The sequence below is a fragment of the Anolis carolinensis genome, chromosome 3, assembly GCF_035594765.1.
Source record: "Anolis carolinensis isolate JA03-04 chromosome 3, rAnoCar3.1.pri, whole genome shotgun sequence".
In the NCBI taxonomy this organism is placed as follows: domain Eukaryota; kingdom Metazoa; phylum Chordata; class Lepidosauria; order Squamata; family Dactyloidae; genus Anolis; species Anolis carolinensis.
In genome coordinates, this window is record NC_085843.1 from 91255793 (window position 1) to 91272153 (window position 16361).

The 16361-nt window shown below is 38.0% G+C and overlaps 1 protein-coding gene across 4 annotated transcripts in view; it reads right to left on the reverse strand.

Annotated features, from left to right (window-relative positions):
• Positions 1–16361, reverse strand: part of il1rapl1 (interleukin 1 receptor accessory protein like 1) — a 1149188-nt gene that overhangs the window by 41261 nt on the left and 1091566 nt on the right. For all 4 annotated transcript variants that reach the window (XM_062977208.1, XM_062977207.1, XM_062977210.1 and 1 more), the window contains one exon: positions 13495–13640. In XM_062977208.1, the coding sequence (XP_062833278.1) occupies positions 13495–13640 (146 nt within the window). The remainder of the gene's footprint in view (positions 1–13494; positions 13641–16361) is intronic.

A 16361-nucleotide genomic window follows, 5' to 3' on the forward strand; every position in this document is an offset into this window, starting at 1 on the left:
CGTGGTGTGGGGGTGAGAATGGTCAATCCAGCTAACACAGAAGGTGCTCAGCCTTTCACCCAGAGTACTTCTTTTCTTCTTTTTTCCTTTCCTTTTCTTTTTGTTTTCTTTCTTGTTTTTTCCTGGCTCCGTACAATGTTAATTTCTGCCTCAGTTCCCCACATTTTTTCACTCCTAATCAGAACAATGACATTCACTCCTTACCAAGGGAGATTAGGGAAGCCCCCTCACTCATATCTTTCAGGAAGCAGCTAAAGACCTGGCTATGGGATCAAGCATTTGGCCCTCCCTAAGATATGATCTGATATGATTCGAACACGGACTGGCTCTGACTTTGGCTTGAAAATTCCCCTTTTGTAATGGTCACATGGTTTTAATTGTTTTAATTTGATTTGGATACCAGCTTTCATTTGTGTTTTATGTTTGGTTTTTCTACATGTTGTATTATATGTGGCATTCTGCCATTATGTAAGACCGCTCTGAGTCCCCCTGGGGGAGAAGAGCGGTATATAAATTAAATAAATAAATAAATAAATGGTGCCTCAAATAGAGAGAGGCGATCCAATCTCAGGACATCCTTTTTAATATCATCAAAATCAACTAAGAGCACCAAGAACACAAACAGGAAGAACGGATCTTAAGATCTGCATGTAAAATTGCTGATTGATCATGTCCCCAGCACAGATCCATCTACTAGTGAAAATGACTCATAGAATTAAGTATGACATTATTGGATTTAGTGAAACAAAAAGGAAAGATCCCCTGCAATATAATAATATAATATAATATAATAATAATAATATAATAATAATATAATATAATAATGGGGGAACGAATGGCTGACTCAATATCTGGGAGAAAGGGTTTTATTTTGGCCCCACAATTCAAGCATTGTGACATCCACATACACTTCAACTCACACCATCTAGCTTCTTTTGAGTTCTCAGTGTCCCCCAATGTCACAGGCTGTCTGTTTCAAGTATATGCACCAACCTTAGATGCTGATAAGCAGGAACATGCAGACTCCTATGACAAGTTGACTGATACTGTAAAGGCCTGTTGAAGCCACTACAAGTTTTTGGCAGGAGATTTCAACTCACATATGGACCCTCAAAACAAGGAGAAATGTACATAGGACCATTCAGTGAGAATTACTTGCTAATTTCTGTGAAGCCTTCCATTTTTGGCATGGCAACAGCCACTTCAAGAAGACGTCACCTTGAAGATGGACCTACGTGAGAGCACATGGACTTCACAAAGACAAACTTGATCACATTCTCTAGAACCATTGTTCCATAATGGATCTAGCAGTAGTACCATATTTCATGACTGTAAGCAACCACAGGATGCTTCAATCAGAAGTTCATCTCAGCCAGAATAGCATCAAGATGGACTGACTGTTGACCAGAAAACCCCCACAAAGACTGCTAACACTGATGCAACATCAATGGTAGAAGTCTTGACAGTTTTTTGCTTTTTGCCTGACATTATGAGCAACTTGTGGGAACACTTGCTGGAATGAACTGAACGGCCACAACACGTGCCTCCTGCCATGTCACAAAAAGTTTGTCAAAAGAAACAAGATGTCTGTTAGAGAAAAGAAGAAATGCCAATTGATCCTTCCCTGAATTTCACAAATTATCCAGGAAATGCAGAGTAGCAGTAGATCATAATCACAGGGATTATGAGAAGTTACGATTGCTCTCCACAGCTGAGGCCAAAAGAAGTCTCAAAAAGATTGCTTGTAATATGGCCAAGTATAGATCAACAATCCCGTGTTTAAAGACCAGCGGAGGCAACCAAGTCATTTCCACATATTTCATTGAGCAGGAGTTGTGATTGGTTTACACTGACCTATTTCGCAGTGCTCTGCCTCAACAGCTTCACCCTCCTTCTCAATACAACACCACTCTTCCTCTCATCTGAAGTTCATTCGATCATCGAAAACATGCCGGCTGGAAAGGCTCCAGGTCAAGATTGTATCACCACAGAATTTTTAAAAGCATGCAGACCTCCTCTTTACAAAGAATTTATCTGACACTTCTCTCATTATCTAGCAGATGACCATGTACCAAAAACTTGGAACACCTCAAAAATGGTCATCTTATTTAAGAAAAGACACAAAGAATATCTGAGAAACTACCGCCCAATAACTCTCCTACTGGTTATTTATAATGACTTCATCAGGTGTATTTTAGCTTGCATTAGGAGAATATTGGAGGAGGCACTTATGGTTAAACAAGCTGGATTCTGTTGCTCATTCTCCACCATTGATCACATCGTGACTGTTAATAGAATACTGGAAGCCACCTGTGAACACCAGATGCCACTCATCCTCACTTTTGTCAACTACGAGAAGGCATTTGGCAGTGTGAAACCAGAGTGCATATGGAACAGTTTGAGGGAGCAAGGAGTACAGGCAGAGTACAGCAACATCATCCAAGCATGCTATAGCGGATGCACAACGCTAATATCTTTTGAATGAGAAGTTGTTATACCTGTAGAAAAAGGTATATGCCAAGGTGATTCCATCTCACCCAAGCTTTTTTTCTGCTGCTCTGGAAAGTGTAATAGGAGATTGTAATTGGTCGGAGAAAGGTATACTCATTGATGGGTGCAGGCTTAATCACCTGTGCTTTGAGGAAGACATAGTTTTAATCAGACATACAACCTCAGAAGCCTCCAGCATGCTTAGTAAGCTTTGTAGCAGAAGTCGGTCAATTGAATTAAAGATGAACACATAAAAAATGGAGGTATTCCAAAGCAACTTCGCAGATGGTGCTGCAGTGATAGTAGTAGATGGCATTGACCTTGAAAATGCAGAAGAATATGTCTACCTCGGAAGGCTGTTGATATCAAGGAATGAGCTGAAGCCAGAGTTGAACAGATGCAGGAAAGCAGGATTGGGCCACATACAATTCCATTAAAGCCGCTGCAGACTCAACCAGAAGTACATCTCTATGAGCTCAATTGTTCAACTCGACCATGCTACCTTCCCTATGCTATGGCGCAGAGACATGGACAATGACAAAGCCTCTCTCAGAACAACTATGGATCACACATGCTTCCCTTGAAAGACGGTTCATTGGGATCTCTCTCCAAACACAGAGAGAACGCAGATTGTATGAAGAGGATGTTTGAAAAATATCAAAAGTGAAAGATCCTCTAGGCCATGTTGCTGAACTCAAACATTGCTTTGCAGGCCACATGATGCACAGAACAGATGGGTGCTGGAGCAATGCCACAACAACCTGCTACCCATGGGGATGGATGAAACCTCTTGGTTGTTCTCCCACTCTATGGTCTGATTCATTCCATATGGCATATAATGTGAGAGATGAAAATGGTTGTACAGTTGTACACTGGTCAGCTCATGCTCAAAATAAATATGAATTGAGGCAAATAGAGAAGATGTGATCCGCGCAAAAGCTGAGAAACTGATCACCTAAATGACTAAGCGAAGTGACTCTCTGCAACCATTCCTTTGTTCTGATTTTTATGATGTTAAACAGAGTTGAATTAATAGTTGGGTGAGGAGAGAGACTAAGAAATCTGCTTGTATGTTTATTGAGATATCCGCATGAACATATATAAGATCCAGAACATCTCAGAGAGATTTTTTTTTTTAAAAAAAACTTCAACTGGATGTTCTCCATCCATCTTGTGGATTTGTATAATCCACTAAAAAGAAAGGTTTCAGGATGACAGGGGACAATTTCCCGGGACTGTCAGGTCCTTGTCTGAACTTGCTGTCAGGTCCCGGGCTATTTAAACCCAATTTTTAATCCCCCATTTTGACACTTTCTGGAAGTGTCCTAAATCATGTTTCCAACCCTTCTCAAATATTTACCCTTCCCCTCCCTCAAGTAAATATTGTAGCCAGTTCTCATTAGTATAGTTGACCAACTTACTAATTTGTTTCTTCCCTTTCCAGTTCTACCATTATTTTTTTAATAATTGGGACAAGGATAAAGATAAATAATTCAAGATAAGGAGTCAAAGTATTCTAGCCAGAGAATAAAATGCAGTCCTATCCATGTCTAATCAGTGAAAAAGCTTCAATGAATTCAATAGGATGTCCACATAGGTAAACATTTGGACTGATCCATGAAATAATGGATGGTAAACCAACAGAGAACAATGATGGCCCATTGTTTTTCTTGAATTACAATTTATTAACTGTAACTTGAACCACTTCCTGTGATGTTCTCACTGCTATTGGGTAGGTGGACTGGGTAATCTATCTTCCCATTAATTCCAAAGTAGCCTATTGATAAATTCAGTTACTAACTAGAGATCTACTATCATGTACTTTCTGCCACTAAGAATGCATTTACACTGTAGATTTAACAGAGTTTGACATCACGTTAACTCCTATGGCTTAATGTTATGGAATTGTGAAAGTTGTAGTTTGTTGAAATACCAACATTAAAGATCTTGTAAAACCACAACTTTCATGATCCCATTGTATTGACCCATGGGAGGTAAAGTGATGTCAAACTGCATTCATTCTAGAGAGTAGGTAAACCCCAAATGTCTGTTCCTACATGGTAAGGTTCCCCTTCTGGTCTCTTGCAAGTCTATCATTTCATGATCACTTTCATTTTCATTGACTAAGAGGAATTTGTTAGAGCAGTGCCTCTCAGTCTGTGGGTCCCCAGATGTTTTGGCCTTCAACTCCCAGAAATCCTAACCGCTGGTAAACTGGCTGGGGTTTCTCGGAGTAGTAGGCCAAAACACCTGCGGATCACAGATTGAGCACCACTGTGCTAGAGGATGTTGTAGCACATTATTGGAAAGGCTTTCATGCGCTGCAGTCAAAAAAGAAGAATACTTCTATTTGGACATCAATTTTCTTTGTTATCATCAGGAACACCTGTCAGATGCTGATACATAAAATGTATTGGTGTTCCATCCCATGCTTATATCATATGTTTTTGCTCTGAAAAAATTCTGCACTATGACAGAATTGTGCAATTTCTTCAGGCTATAAACAGAGTTATTACTCCCCCCCTCCCCACTCAGGCCTTATCTTTTACTATCACTTTGTAAAGTAAAGGAAATAATTGATTCCTAATGACTTAGAAAGTTCATGAGATCAGCAACTTAAGCTGACTGCAGCTAAATAACTCACCTAATAGTCCAATATTTTCATTTTAGTGATGATGTATTTAATGCTTTTTAAAAAAGGTTTATCAATAGCATCAAATACCTAACATTCAGGCCCTGTTCAGGTTAAGTATTTAAATGTATGTGACTGCAACAATGTGCAGTGAGAAAATAAGACCAGCAGGATCACTCCCAGTCCCTGGCTGCACTGGGCTGAAATCTTATAAATTAACATACCACATTTTGAATGTTTAGAGAGGGCCTCTAAAAATTGTCATTGACACAAAAGATGCCAAGAATGAAAAACAGAGTTGAAATCATAGATAGGGGACAGATAAAGCATCCATAAACAGGATATACATCTTCACAAATTTTGTTTTCACAAGTAAGAAGAAACCATTTCATATTTTTCTTCTCACTGTATATAAGTAATCCCAAATTGTTGTTTTTGAAAGAATGTCACATTGAGTAGGGGGCAAACTTGTTTTCTACTGCTCTAGAGATCAGGACACAGAGCAATGGATTCAAATAGAAAGAAAAGAGATTTTATCTAAACATTAGAGAAAAATTCCTGATGGTAAGATCTGTTTGATAGTGGAATATGCTGCCTCAGAGTGTGGTGGCATCTCCTTCTTTGGAGGTTGATAAACAGAGGCTGGATGGCCATCTGTTGGAAGTATTTAAGTGGGTGTGCCTGCATGGCAGAATAAGGTTGGACTGGATGGCTCTTGTGGTCTTTCCCAACTCTATGATTCTATTATTAGGAGTTATTTCTAGCTATATATTACATGATTGATGTTACCCCAGAACTACAATTCACAGATTTCCTTAATTTATGGTTTCCATTTCTGTGCATATGTCAGCCAAGTGGTTGCTGGAAAACAAAGATTTAGTAAAAAGGAAAGATTTACAAACAAGGAGAGATGCCATCTGAAATTCTATTTTGCACTAGCAAAACCAAAAGGCCTTGCTATTTCAGTTACACGAGATCACCTACTGCAGGTGTTGTCCCAATAGTGATTACTATCCTGCAGATGTCACCAGCTTGCACAAGGACATTATAGATGACTCATTGTATGAGTGTCAAGAATACAAAGAAGCTGTGTTGACCATTACTGGGACGCAATAGGACCTGGTTGATAATTTCAGTAAGAAAGGTAAGGAACTATTTCCTCTGCAAGCAGGGAATATGAATACAAACCAGGCAGGAACATGTAACTCTAGTTTATGGATTCATAGCTGCCTTAGTTGATTCTAGCTGTTCTCTATATCTAATACATGTATAAACTATCAGAGCTTTGTATCACTGGGAATTTTGTGACAAAAAATCTTTCAGAATTTTGGATGTATTTCCACAAAATATAATATTCAACACTACCATTTAATATTAAAATGCAACCATTCTTACATTTCAGTTTTGGAAGAATGCATATTTTAAAAATATACATTACAATTTCTCTTTGTGATGTAAAATGCTCTCTTGAACTCATATAGTTTTGCTGAATATTTATCTCTGTGCTTCTTTCTGGCTCATGTATCCTAGGCCCCATCCACACAGTACCTTAATCATGAGAGCTCAAATTTCAAAGTGGGGTGTGTTTCTGGCTAGACGACATGTCTGGAAAACTTGCAATGATTCACTAAAAAGGAAGGAAACCACTGGATAAAAGGTCCCATTTTATTACATTTCTGGCTGAAAGATGCGCATCTTCCCATGTCTGTTTGACCCTGCATGCCAGAAAACACGCCCCCCCCCCCATGGAGACTTCTCTGGCTGATGTCCGTCCCTTTTTAAAAGCCAGAAACAGCTGATCAGCTGATTGGGGTGTCAAACAGACATACAGCAGATTGACAGGAAGCATGAACCAAGAGCCATTAGAACTCTGAAACTCTTTATTTTACACTGTAAACACTGTAACACTGTAAACAGAGCTTTAATAAATAATGAAGGGAAAAATCTGGTGAAGGTTTTTTAAAAAATCCTTCCTTTATGTACTGATTCGTATATGTTCACATGCAAATATGCTTGTATTTATTATATTAAGATATTTATACTGGGGGCTGATGTCCCCAGTCTGCTTTCTATTTTATCCCAAGACATAGAAGGGAGGCCAGTGAATCCCCTTCAATGAACTGAAATCTTTCTAGTTTAATATTTACACTATAGCTTTCCACATTCGCTCAAGTTCCAAAATGCCAATTAATTGCAGCTGTTCAGGGCCATGTCCTTAATAATCACATTATTTGAGCAATATGTATGTACTATGGCTTCTTATGCTGTGATTAGTTGCAGCTGGATGGCTGTTAAGAGGCAGAGTGATGACTGAAGTTCCAGTTTTCTCTGCTCACTGGGATAGACAAATGAGGTCTATGCAACTGAAACTAACATGCAACTACCCATGCTAGATGAAGCCAACTGGCAACCAAAATAATTCAGGTGCAATGCCAAAGCTGAAAGGAGCTTTGCACAGATTCAATTCCCACAGCTTCTGCAATAAGATAAGAAAAAGAACTGTTGTAGAACAAAGAGGAATGATGCCCTAAAGCTGTTTTTTGCTGCAGTATAAACAGAAATGTGTACTACTTTACAGAAAATGATTATCCTACTATTAAAATAAATTATATTAAGATCCAGAAAGGAAAGAATGCAAAAGGATAGAAAGTCCAAATAAAACATACTGCACACACTACAGCAGAAGACAAATGGAAAATAGTTGGGAATGTTCATTAAGTGTTTAATAGCCATCTCTTGAAGAGGCAGGCATAGAATTGGGTAGAAAAGGTGGATAGGATTGGTTGTGCAAGTCAGGGAGGGTGATTTCATCTATTGTAATTAATCATCAAGATAGGTAAGATGCTGAACAACTTTGCAAAAAGCTCTTCATGTGTTTGCAAAGTCCTATTTTTTTCAAAAAAATGTGTAAAATGGTAAAAAGTAATTAGGCAATTAGAGGCTACTTTGTAATTTCAGCATGCCATGTAATTAAATAAGACTGCAGGAGGTTAGCTCCCTGGTAAGCAAAAGCCTCATATTTCAGCAGTGTACCACTGAACAAGTATATCCCTTCTCCATTTATTATTACATTATATTGCATTATTAAGAGTGATTATATTTATAAGCTGTGAACTTCCTGCTTGCTTGCATTTAAATCTCATGGAAATATAAACTGTAGGACAGGCCAATCCCCACTGTGTAATGCATGCAGATGAGGTTATAAGTTTTTAGCATCTGCTTGTGTCTGGTGAATATGACTGATTCGTCTTAACCATTTTCTTCAAGAAATGAATTTTTTTGGGAGGGGGGTCAAATATTATGAAATTAACTTTTTCTCTGGCTATTAACTTCAAAATATCATTACAGTTCCTAACATATGCAAAATTGCTTTAGCTTAACAATGCTTCATCAGAAAGATACTAGGGGCTCATTCATAGTATACAATTAGTGTGTGTTCCACTTAAATCTTGAAATTGACAGTTTAAGTAAGAGCCTAAACTTTGACTGAGAATTGAGAATTCTAGTGCCTCATGAGACTTTAGGATGGAACCAGGGCAGTTATAATATTACTATAATTCTGTAGTGTGAATGAACCCCTAACCATGAAAAAGAATTGTCAGCTCCTCTCTTTCTCTCCACTCTCTCTATTGTGACTTCATCCATTTTCTTAGGTAAAGAATACTCAGAGGGGAATCTATCAATTCATTCCCCTGAAATATAGTTACAGCACTTGGTTTTCATTAGCAGTCTCCAATCTGAGAACTAATCAAGGTGAAGCATGGTTTGCTTCCAAGATCAGACAGAATCTAATGCCTTTAGGGCAAGCCTGCACAACCTGTGTCCCTCCAAGTGCTTCAACTCCCAAAAGCCCTAGCCAGCTTGTCCAATGGTCAGGAATTGTGGGAGATCAAGTCCAAAACATCTAAAGGGCTACAGGTTGTACAGGCCTGCTTTAAAGAATTTAGGACACAATTTGTGCACAGAGTTTTCTCTCTAGAGATTTGCAGCACCTCCATCTATTTGGTTTAGCTTTCTAACAGTTGTGGACAGCAATAAGTTTAGAAATGTGTAAACAACACAGTTCTACTGTGCAGATAATATTACCTGGAAATCCAGTTCACCTGTGAGGTCAATCTGATAACCATCAGAAGCTGACCTTTCTTCCAAAGCAGTGCCCTCTCCTTACTAGTTTCTCCCTTGGGAGGCCAGCCAAACCAGACAAATCACACTTAGCATTAAAAAAGGTTTAAACCCTCACAAACTTTCAATTTATATATTTTCAATCTTGATCATTGCATTGCCACTGTGCATTACTTCTGCCTGCTTTGTGAATCAGGCTTTGATATGACTACTATTATATTTGAATAGCACCTTGATAAAATGATTTGGGCTGAAGACGCACTAAACATGTAAAATATATAACATACATTCCAACTGGAGATAGCCTTTCATTCTTGAATATTAGATGAATATAATTGTCAGTATGGTACTCACGCCTAGAAAAGTCGTTGTCTAATCATTGCAATCCTAAGTTTATCTGTTCAAAAACAGTTCCTATTTCAGTGAAACCTACTTCCAGGTAACTGTGTATAGGATTGCAGCCTTAATGTGTGCCAAAGAGCAATGCACAACTAACACTCAGTTACTGTGTGTGTCAAGAGTCAGACGCCAATTAGCGAACAAAAATAGAGTTTATTCAGCAGATAAGCCAAAAAGTAATGTTAACACAGAAAAAACCTTGAAACACTTCACTATCAGTGCTTCAAGAGCAGTTCAAACAAAAATATAATTCAGCAACACAAGCAGGTAAAAACAAAGCTAAACAAACTTAGTGCAAACTGCACTTTCTGAGTCCAAGCCCTGCCAGCCGGCTCTGTAGTTTTCAAAGGAACAGTTCCCAAAAGAAAACACCAAATTGGTCAGGAAACAAACAAACAAACTAAGAATGCAGTAGACTGCTTCCACAATGTGGATAAAGCCGAAGGCTCCAAAAGGATGGTGAAAAGACGTCGTCCGGGATTCCAAGGTCAGATCAGGAGATAACAGCGGTGTCCAAAGAGCAAGCCAGGAGTCAAAAGCCGATAGTAGTCATCAATCACAGGGCGAAGGCAGTAGCAAGGTCAAATTCCGATCCAAGGTCTGAAGAGGGTGCAGTCATCCAAAACAGGTCCACGATAAGACACAGCGAGAGCCAAGCTAGGTGATAACAGCAGATTCAAATCATAGTCCAAGTCCAGTCTTCATGGAAACACAGAGATCCCAATGGCGCCTCAGCAACACCTTGCCACACGCAAAGTGCAGTGGCCAAACATTCCCATTTTATTCCCCTTCCTCCTGGGTGACCAAACACTCACACCCAAACACCAGGTGTCCCAAATCTACTCAGAGTCTGAGCTCCACACAGCTAGAGCTCGTGGATCTGGAGTACCTAGCAATTCGTCGGAGTCCCAATCATCCTGCCCACACTTAGCCCCATGAACACTTAAAGAACCATCCTCCCTTCTCCAAGCATCCCAATTGGGATCAGCTCCTGCAGAAACCCCAGGTTCAGAAGTATCCATAGACCCCAAATCCCCAGACATCTCCGGTGGCTGTGCCCATTCAGTGCCCGCTTCCCCAGCCACCACCTGTTCCTCAGCATCCATCTCCCCATCTGAATCTTCCTCAGAAGATCCCCCATATAGCTCTCTAAGTCGCTTCCTGCGCAACTCCTCCAGTGAACCCTCATCACGAGGGTTTTTTCTTCCTCTTCGAATTCCATCCCCATCAACCATAATCCCCAAAGGCGCAGTCACAACAGTGTGTGTGTGTGTGTGTGTGTGTGTGTGTGTGTGTGTGTGTATATATATATATATATATATATATATATATATATATATATATATATATTAGTTACTGAGTATTTGGCATAAACATGGAATCTAACATGAATATTTCTTGCATAGCCAAGATGTAGGTCTAAGCAATTACATTTTATTAAAAATGTTGTCATGGTGAGAAAGATGAGCTCAGCAACTGTATAGAGTTTGTCTAGTTAGAAAATCTTGCTCTCCCTCCCTCCCTCCTCCCTCTCTCTTTTTATCTGTCATGGCAGATTTCTCATCTTATTGAAAAAGATGTCAAAATGCAAAGTATGCTGAATACAACCGTCAGGTGCATTTCAAGTCTCACAGATGCAATCAAGTAACTTCTCAAACAATTCAAATCCTCTGCAGTTTTTCCCCTGACAAAGCCCTTCTCTTGTTCAAACTTTTAGGTATTTGCATAATTTCTGAGCACTGAGAATTTCTCCTACTCATGCCCCTCTTACTACTTCCTGCAGTCATTAGTGATTTTACTTTTGTTAAATATGCTTATTTGGTTTTACTCTGTCATTGACAAGTCATTGTGATGGTTCTTTTACAAATCTGACACTGATTGTATTTCTTTTATTATTTTGATTGAAATCACCGAGGGGGTACAAACCAGATTGTGGACCTGTGGCACAAAAATATTAAATCAAATTGTATCAGAGCTTTTAAATGGACAAAATATTACAAAGTTTCATGTTATCCATGTGAAATTAAAAGGTTTAAAGAATAAAATATACTATTTTATATATATGGCACTTCAATCAGGATATCTGCTCTTTTCCAAGGCAGACTATTAATTTATGTATTGAATGTTTGACTTACATGTTGGAAACCTCCCTGAGTCCCTTCGGGGAGATAGGGCAGTATACAAATAAACATAATCATCATCATCATCATCATCATTTAGTGCAGTATTGTTTACTGGAAGTGGTTCTATTTTAGGAGAGGTCCGTTCAGTGGAAGTTACCTAGGCACCAAGCCTTGGGATCCCTGAATGTAAGTATATGTTGTACTACCATAAAATGTTCTCTTCCCATAAATGTAAATGACCACATAGATAACTCAAATGAGAGAGTAGATTCTGCTAATAAATATTTGGATAATATACTCAGCCATGATATACAGTTCTTTGGCACTGTGGAGGTTGCTACTCCCTTTGCCTTCCTGTACAGTTTCTGAAGTGCTTCCAGTGCACAGCCATTCACTGCCTTGTGGGCACTGAGCAAAGTCTAGTTATGTCCCTGTGTCTGGTTATGTCCCTGTAGCCAGATGCAAAATGGCTACCACAGCACTAAGACCTCTAGAGAACCCTGGCAATTCTTATAGTTAATTTTGTATCTGGCTTTGGAGACAGAGCTAGATGCTTCTCTTCCCAATTTCCAAGAGACATAAAATGGATTCGTGGGTCAAGGACCTTAAGAAGCTATACCATAAGTCCTGGGTGGTGGTATACAACTCATTATTTAACCATACATACCAATTCTAAATATACATACTATGTTATGCTGAGCCATATAGCATTGCAGCCATAGTAAACAAGTGCCGCATATTGCTGACACCTAAACTGCTTAGTTTTACCTCTATTTCACTTGCGAAACAATAACATGAATGAAGCAAATGGTGACCTTTCTATATTGCCATATACACATTATCTGCTTTGAACTGGATTATATGAGTCTACACTGCTATATAATCCAGGTTAAAGCATATAATATGGATCTTATACGGCAGTGTAGAAGGGACCTAAGAGGTAGTACCAAGAAAATATTGGGTTAACACCATCAATGGAAAATGTCATATAGACAAAATGTGAAGACATGTTAATGAAGAACAGCTAGAAAATGGCATCATGAAACTTTTAGCCCAATGTTTTTTCTTAATTTAGGACACCAATACACTGAGTTGCATCTCTGGTGAAACAATATCAAAAAGTCCGGAAACAGGGTAGGATACAGCATTAGTTATCAACTGCATACGGAGTATATGTCTTTTGTTTTAGAAATCCTCTAAAAAGAAGCTGGCAGAGATATATCCCAATTCTGTATATTTAACCATGCATACCAATTCTAAACTAGGCTAGTTAATTGGTTAATTTGTAATGCAAATGTAAATTGCTATAGTAATTAGAGTTGAGGAATTACTTACAAACTGGAATTTTATAGGATCTGGGCAAAGCTTTCCAGTGGCTTGTTTTGTGCAGAGACTTTCCTCTGTTTGGAACTCATTACTTTTGTATTATATAGATATAACTCATTTAGAAAATGATTACATTGTTACTTCCAGTAGGTGTGTGGCAGACTGGTGGTCATAGAAAAAATGCTTAGTTATTAAAGCTTATTTAAGAAGTGTGTGCAACTATGTTTTTATCTACAGGCAATCTTATTAAATTTATTTATTTAAAGGAGCTTTCCAGACAGAAGCACAGGGTACTTAATATTTTGTTCTCAGTGTACCAAAAACACGAAAGAAAGAACCAGGAGGAATAACAAAATGTCTACAGCCTACAGTGAAACCCATCTTTAAAAAGAAAATATTCACCCCTTTTGAGAAGAACAACAGTAGCATGTCTGCGGCCATATCCATTTTCAACATAACATGAATAATTTCCGAGGTCTCCTTCTTCCACTGAATCAAGAATTAATGAGATGGAAACTTCCTGTTCTCCAAGATGCTCCTTAAGAATTCTAGTGAAATAAACAAAAATATTGAATACATATCATTAGAAAGATATAGAGAGATAGTCCTGACATGTTTTTGGTAATAGTCTTGGTTTGATGAAGTTACATTATAGAATGTTCTTATTTTTCATAGTTGTCAATGAGGACAGTGGTAGGTTTGTGACGATGCTAGTAACAGCTCTTAGATATGAAATTGAAGTTGTGTACCAAAAATATTGGTGAAAGGTTTGCAATGCTTTCAAAAGGATTTAATAAGTATGACACAGGTTGACGATCCCTTAGCCAACATTCTTGGGACCAGAAGTGTCTAGTATTTTGGGTTTTTTTTCCAGATTTTAGAATACTTGCATATACATAATGAAATATCTTGGAGATGGGGCCCAAGATTATACATGAAATTCATTTGTGTTTCATAAACACCTTTTAAAAAAAACCCCCAAAAAACCCCAAACCATTATTTTTAGATGTTGAACATTTTAAATATATTTAAATACTCAGTCTCAACATTTTCAATACTAGAGTACTTATAGCATGTTATCTATCTATCTATCTATCTATCTATCTATCTATCTATCTATCTATCTATCTAGTTCTGTAACTTCATAGTATAAAAGTAAATATACAGTTTTTATACATGTCCTAAAGGTAATTTTAGAAACAATATTGTTAATAAAAGTGTGCATGAAACTATCATAACTATTGTGTATATTCAACTATCATAAAGCAAATCTTTCATTTTCTCCTTCACCCATGTAGCTATTTTTGGATTTTGGAGTATTTCAGATTTCAGAATACTGAATAAGGGATATTGAACCTGTATGCCGAAGAGCTTTGAGGAAATTATAAGGCTTAGGGGAGGGCACTTGGTGAGATCGGATGTGAATTTGTAACAAAATAATTTATTTCCAGATGTTTTTCTATTACCCATACGGCACATGTATAACTGAAAATAAAGCCTTTCACATCATTGTTAATATGATATCCACACAGGATGGGTGCTTCAAATTGAAGCATGAATGGTAATGATGATCCTTCCTCCCTCATTTTCCTCTGCAATTTCAAGCAGCAGAGTAAATGAGACATCTTTTTATATCAATAATTCCTGCACAGCCATGTGGAGGACCAATTAAATTGCCTGCATCCCCTGCAACACAAAATAACAACTGACCAAGACAATAAAAAACCTTATCACCGTGTCTTTAAAACCTTTCAAAGTTTAAACAAGTCTTGGGTCCAGTCCTCTATGTTACCAACAGCTACCACAGAGGGGATAGTGAGTCTGTTTCAACCCAGAGCAATCCTACAGAGGACTGGACTTTCCAAGCTCTACTACAGACTTGAAAGGAGCAATTCTTTAACATCTGGAATCTATTCCAGTCCCCAAATTACTTTATTGTCTTGAATAGCACTTTAAAAATTGTTAGATATCACTGACCCCAACTTTATAAGGCACCATAAAATATCACAGTCATGATCTTCACTAGCGTTTAAACATCATGATATCTATTTGAAAAACAAACAGAATGTGGGTCAGACTTGAACCTGATTTATTTTGATGAACATATTTGGAACATAGGACATTATCCTCTTCTAAAACAGAATAACTCATCTCGCCCATTATTTTGTACTTTAATGCACAAGGGTCAGGGGTCTATACTACTAGGCAGAGGGTCATTTGCTTTTTAGTTTACATCACTTAGCAAATGATGTGGAGGAGTCAATAAAGTCTGAGGATGCTGGGAAGGAAATATGTTTTGAATCAAAAAGTAGAGGAGTCTTCTAGGATCAATTTTTCTCTGTGTGTATGGGAATCACTCCAAGGCCCCATCTACACTGTCATTATAATGCAGGTTGAACTGCATTATATGGTCAGCATTGACTCATATAATGCAATTTAACTGTATTGTACTGGATTACATGAGTTTACAGTGGTTCCTGGTTGTGGGGCCGCACAGAATCTCCCCCTGTCAGGGTATGTGTGAGAACGACAGAATAGAAATGTATGAAATAAATGAATAAATACAGTGACCATATAATACAGTTTAATGTGCATTATAATGGCAGTGTAGATGGGGCCTAATAAGATACAATTTAGTTACTGTGACCCTGTCCACATTCCATATAATACATTTTCAGAATTCAGATTAACTGCATCGAACTGGATTATATGGCAGTGTAGACTCATATAATCCAGTTCAGTGCAATTTGGTTTGCATTATATGAGTCTATACTGACCTTTATAATGCAGTTCAAACTGCATTATATGGTAGTATAGACAGGACTTGAGATGATCCAGGGGGAAAGAGAGAGAGAGATGTTACAATTATGAAAGATCTTGAAAGTCCAGGCTTCTGTTATGATGTGTCTTATTATACCTCCTCGGCCATCATAGGGCATTATGATGAGAGGGAGGAAGGGATAGAAGGATCTTGTAAAGACAAAATATTCATTATTATCTGGGAAGTATTTTTTAATTTTACTCATTTAGATTTCTAAACCCTTTCTAGATACCTGTTTTTATATGAAAGAAAATGCTTGAACTACTAGTTTAAGAAATAATTGGACACCTGTCAATTTTTTATGCCATTGTCAGTATTCAGTCAATGGAAAGGCAGGACTATGGTGCATTATTATATTGTACTAATGTGTATTGCTTCCTTTTGCATGGAATGTTATTCATTGTAGGGGAAAAGAGATGAGTCTAGACAAAACATATATAATGTTCTC